Source organism: Plectropomus leopardus, unplaced genomic scaffold, assembly GCF_008729295.1.
Source record: "Plectropomus leopardus isolate mb unplaced genomic scaffold, YSFRI_Pleo_2.0 unplaced_scaffold21628, whole genome shotgun sequence".
Classification (NCBI taxonomy): domain Eukaryota; kingdom Metazoa; phylum Chordata; class Actinopteri; order Perciformes; family Serranidae; genus Plectropomus; species Plectropomus leopardus.
Window position 1 is genome coordinate 1 of NW_024623414.1, and position 5678 is coordinate 5678.

The 5678-nt window shown below is 40.1% G+C and overlaps 1 protein-coding gene across 1 annotated transcript; it reads right to left on the reverse strand.

Moving 5' to 3' along the window:
• Nucleotides 1-183: 183 nt before the first annotated feature.
• Nucleotides 184-5241, reverse strand: LOC121965792 (cullin-associated NEDD8-dissociated protein 1-like; the record flags this gene model as incomplete). Its single annotated transcript, XM_042515912.1, has 7 exons — nt 184-372; nt 456-693; nt 772-925; nt 3663-3752; nt 3831-3999; nt 4084-4292; nt 5100-5241. Coding segments are annotated over 7 exons (1191 nt in total), but the record flags the coding sequence as incomplete, so codon positions are not given.
• Between the last annotated feature and the right edge of the window lie 437 nt (nt 5242-5678).

The following is a 5678-nucleotide window of genomic DNA, read 5'->3' on the forward strand; positions in this document are numbered from 1 at the left end:
CCCATGGGAACCCTGGTTTTATTTGACCAAAAATCCAAAAACAAAAAGCTTTTGACAAAAAATGCATCAAATTCTCACGTTTAAGAAGCACAAAAACGTTAGAAAAATGACTACAACTACTTTTTTCAAATATCAATAAAGTTGTCGATCACTTTTCTGTCCATCAACTAAAAAAGTTTTTACCTGGATGAACTGTCCGACCACAGCGGGTCCCTCGTTGGGACAGGCTCGGGTCAGAGCGGCGACGCACTTGGCAATGGAGCAGTAGGCCTGTTTGTGAGGCAGAGCGGCACTCTGGGAGTAAACGGGACCCGTCAGCATCCTCAGCAGGTCCATGTAACCCAGACCAGGAGTCTCTGTCGCCACCAGAGCCTGGACACACACACACCTGTTATTAACCGTCTGTATGCGGCCAGAAATCAGTTCTCAGGTGACGTCTGTGACGCCGTTCGTACCTGGTAGAAGTCCAGCATGGCGGCGAGCGCTCCGCCCTGCAGCAGCGGGGATCGTACCAGCGCGATGAGCTGCTGCATGATGTTCCCTCCGCTCAGCTGACCCAGCGAGGACGGGTGAGTCACCGCCAGCGTGGACAGGAAGCTCAGCGCCATCTGAGACACGTGCATGTCGCTCTCTGAGATGAGAGGAGGCAGCTCGGCCAGCACGGCGTCCACCATGACGGGAGTCACCGCGGAGCTGAAACAGTCACACGGTGTTACTGACAGGAAGGAGTGGGCGGACCCGACAGCTGTGAGTGACAGGTGTGTGTGTTACCTGTAGTTTCTGAGCAGGATGTCCAGAGCGGCCAGCGTGCAGAGCTTCAGGGCGCGCTGGTTCTTGCGGAGAAAGGAGGCGAGGATGGGAACGGCGTCGGGGAGGACCGGCCTCAGATCGATTTTCAGCGGAGAGCCGGCGATCAGCGTCAGAGCTGCAAAACAAACACAATCGGCGGAAAATAACTCGACTTGAAAGAACAAGAAAACAACTCGTTATGACAGCAAATCTCAGGAGAGAGTCTATTTCCAGCTAACGTTTTTATTTTTATATCTGTGATTCAGAGTTTTCATTTCTGCCGCAGCAATTAAAAATAAAAAGGCCTTTGTCATCAGAGCACACGGAGAGTTTGAACTCCAAAAAGTGTTTTAAAACTCAGGAGGACAGTTCACTTCAAAGCTACAGTCCACACCTGACGTCACGCACTTTTTTACCAAGAAATTTCCATGACTTTTCCATAACTTAGAGGCAAAATTTAAACACTATGCATCCTCTGAAATGATCACCAATACTCCCTTTGGGTTCCTTTTCACTACTATATAATCATTTTTAAATATTAATTATAGGTGGTGGTGCAAAAGGAGGAGACGTCAGATAATTTTACCATCAGATTATACTGTCAGATAATTAATTTTACTCGTGTTTTATATTTTGGCTTTAAGGAGGAAGCAGACAGCTTTTCATGGCTGTGTTTTGTATTTATTTTACTGCCGATTTTTAAAGAAAAAATGCATAATATCTAAATTTTGTTATTTTATTTTTTGTGGTTTTTAAAGAAAACGTTTTGGTGATCTTCTTTTCTTTAAAATATTTTGGTGATTTTTAAAAGGAAAAATGTTGGCGTTTTTTTTTAAAGGTGATTTTTAAAGAAAAAAATTTATATTGTATTTGAAATTTGTTTGCATTTTTTTTCAGATCACATTTTTGGCATTTATTATTTATTGGACAGCACAAGTGTGAAAGGTGGCATTTTTGAAAGAAAAAAGAAGTGGCGATTTGTTTGGTTTGTTTGTAAAGAAAACGTGCCTTCATCCACAGATTTGGAAGGCAAGTTTTCTTTAAAAATCACCAAAAAATATACATATATATACAACATTTATCACGGTCATAAACTGTAAAAGAAACAGAAATTATAACTGGATTTTCAATATTCCAACTGCTTTATTATACAGGTTTTATTGCATGACTTTTCCAAAACTTTCAGGATATATTTAATTTTCAAAAAACTTTTCCAGGCCTGAAAATTTCTACCTGCAAATTCCAAGACTTTCCCAGGGTTTTCGTGACTGTACAAACCCTGTGATGCGTCTTAACTCCAAGTTAAAATCCTCACTACGATGTATATTTACAACGAAACCAAGTCAAAAATCACTAAACACGCTGCCTCTGTTTATATTCCTTCATATATATTTCAAATTATTTATTGACTCGTGGTGAGATTTGCTCATCAGGTGCACAGAAGTGCTGTTCAGATATATTCAGGCGAATTTCAGAAGCAGCGCTGCTTTGTGCAAAGTCAGTTTAAAGACAGGAATTCGCCCGGGGTTGTGCTTGAGTTGTGTGAAAAATGAATGTGTACCCCGGGGCTTCATGTATCTGCTTCATAAAATGCAGAGATGAAAGGAAACAAGAAAGAGACTGGAGGGAGAAAACTGGAGCTTCTGGAGCTGAACACAAAACACACAGTCGGTACAACGGCTGTTTGTACAAAACGCTACCGAGACTTCGGCGCTTTTGGTAAATAACCACGGCGTCACACCACAGCGAGGGCGTTTCCAAAGTTAAACAGTTTTGCCTGATTTTGTAGATTTTTTCTTTCTTGAACTTTCTTGATATTTGTGCTTCTACAGTTAGTAAGTTGGCTTTTTCTGTAATTAAAATGTTCCTTTTTTGTTTGTTTTAATTGTGTTTATTATTGTCATTTCCTCCTTTTTTGTGCTACAGCTGACAAACAAAGTTAACACTGTTTAAAGTTTGGTTATGAATCCACAGATCCAAGATCTGTGGCATGTTTTAGTTAATAAAAATACACAAATCCTCATAATTACATTGTATCTATTTTTAAAATACAGTGTCTGTTAACAGGAGAACTGGATCTGCTTAGTCCAGCACCCTGTGGTTCCATCAAATATAAACAAGTTTTTATTGTTATTAACTGTAGAGAGAGTTATGAAATACAACTTTAAATGGCTGTATTTTTCATTTAGTGAGAAAACGTGCCTTTTTTCCCTTAATGATTTTTAAAGCATTTTTTCCCTTTAAAACTTTTTGGTGATTTTTAAAGGGGAAAAAAAAGCAGTTTTTTGTTTATTTAAAAATGTTTGGCTTTTTTTTCTTTCAAAATTTTTGGCATTTTTTTAAGAAATAAATTTGGCAATTTATTTTTGGCATTTTTCTTAAAGTAATTTAAAATAATAATAATAGGAACTTTTGTTCTTCAAAATGTGGCGTTGATATTTAATTTCTGTAAAAATCACCAAAAATTACACCATAAATCACAGCCAGAAACTGTAAAAGTTTCATGACTTTTCCAGAAATTTCGGGGAATACTGACTTTTCTAATACTTTTCCAACCCTGGAAATTAGTATTTGCAAATTCCATGACTTATTCAGATTTTTCGGGACGGTACAAAGCCCGTGGACGTCATGATTAATTTGGAAATTGATTTTCAGTTGAACTTTGTTAAACTTCTCTTCAACTTCTGCTCTTTAGCTGAGCAAAACACTTCTTTTTCAATATTTATATGCCTTTTTTCCCCAAAATTTTTGGAGTTACTGCTCAAGTTTTTCATGTTAAAATGAAAAAAGCTCCTAAAAACAGTGAACAGAAACAGCCGATGTCCTCTGAGCTTTGACGGCTTCCTTTCATGACCCTGGAGGGCGGGGCTTACCTTTCACCGTCGTCAGTCGGGTGATCTCGTTCTTCAGGCGCTCCAAGAAGATCAGCAGCGTTCCAGGAAGTTCGGCCGGCAGTCGGTCACCTGCACGAACACGAGAACGTGAGACGACAAACAGGAAGCTGCGTCATCACGTCGCTGTGACAGACGGACGGTGGTTACCTAGGTTACAGATGATCTGTCCCATGCAGGAGATGGCTCGCTCTTTGACCTCCTGGTCGATGTCGGCGGCTTTCAGGCGTTTGATTGTGCAGGTGAACAGGTCGTTGATGTAAGGGGAGGGGTCAAAACTCTCAGCGCTCTCTGATTGGTTGTCCAGAGGTCGGATCACCTGGCGGAGAGAAAACGGGAGCAGATCAGCGGTGAACTTTACGTCAGAGGCGTCAGTGACGGACGATGCAGGTTAGACTCAAACCTTGACGAGCTGCTGAGTGACGAGCAGAGCCTCAGAGGTGATCTTGTAAAAGGGGTCTCCCACGCACGCCACCACGGGCGGGACGAGTGCGGGGACGTGAGCGTGGAAGGCGTGAGCGGGGTGTGTGACCATGATGACGTGGAGGCAGGCCAAGGCGTCGATTTTTAGGTTGGAGCTGCTCGACTTATCGTTCAGAGAGAAGATGATACCTGAAAAACAAAGTTGCTGCCGTTAATAACGGTTCGTTACCTGCCGGCCGCCGATGTGTCAAACTGACAAATTATGTCTGGTGTGGCGCAGTGCATTCTGGTTATTTTCTATTTCTTATGCGTTTTTCTGCTAAATCTTAAAGGCAAATTAAATTTAATCCTTTTTAAGACTTTTTTAATGCCACTCTGGATGAAATTTAAGACAAATTTTACAAAATCCTCCTTGAAAAACAGAAAAAAAAATTTTTTAAAAAATGCTTTTTTTAATGGAGTTAAGAACAATTTTGCCGAATTGTTTATCGTGACCTAAAACATTGTTGGTCCAGTAAAAAAGTTAGAATTTCCTCGCATTCATTGGTGATTTTTTAACAGATTTTGTGTCTTACTCTGTACATGGGATTATTCCTTTAATTCCCATCACGAAGAGTTTAAGCGATATTCAGTAAATTATAACATAAAAGAAAAACAGACGTTACCAATTATTTTGAGATTTTACAACACAATGTCAGAAAAAAAGCAGTTCACAGGACCTACTTCCAAAAATTGATTTACGACATTTTAATATCAATTAAAGCCTTGTTTTTAAATCAATAAATTCAAGGCATTTTAAGACTTTTTAAGGATCCACAGGCAGCCAAAAAAAAAAAAAAAAAAAGGAAGAAAGAAAGAAAAAAAGAGCAAATTTCAATCAGGTCACACTGAAACTGTATATTTTTGTTTTTCGAAGGATTTCCGTCTCCAGGAGGAATCGATGGTCTTGGAAAGGAAGTGACTGTAGTAGTATTGGTAATGCTGCTGTGGTATTACCGGGTATTAGTACTGGGATGTGGGAGGTCAGGGCTCCGGGGAGGACGTTCACCAGCTCAGTCAACATGTTGAAACAACACTGACGAGTTTTGACACTTTTCTCCTTCAGCTGCTTGTGAAGAGCTTTCACTATCATGGGGACCTGCAGCGGACCAGAGACATTAAGACAAACGCAGTGAGAAAGCGAGAAAAGACCAAAGCCGCGCGTTTCTGTGGCTGACGGCGCAGGATGTCGAGGGTTTCCTGTCACCGTGACAACAGGTTGCAACCAAATTAAAGCTGCAACAGCGACACTTGCTGCACAGAAACAAGACTGCAACCCAATTATTATATTTTTGTATTTTCTAATGAAATTATTACACAAGGTCGTCTACTCCTACTCATAAAATGATAATTTACTGTTAAAAAAAGGTCTCCAATGATCATTTTCACAACCAATTACTGTTTGGCGCATTTTAGATGCTTTTCATTCTTCATTTTTGATCATTTTGACTGTGTATTTTTGTTTTTGTTTCCAGCTCAGCTCCTACATTAAGCCTAAAATACACTGTGGAAACTAAATTGTAACATTCAGACTGT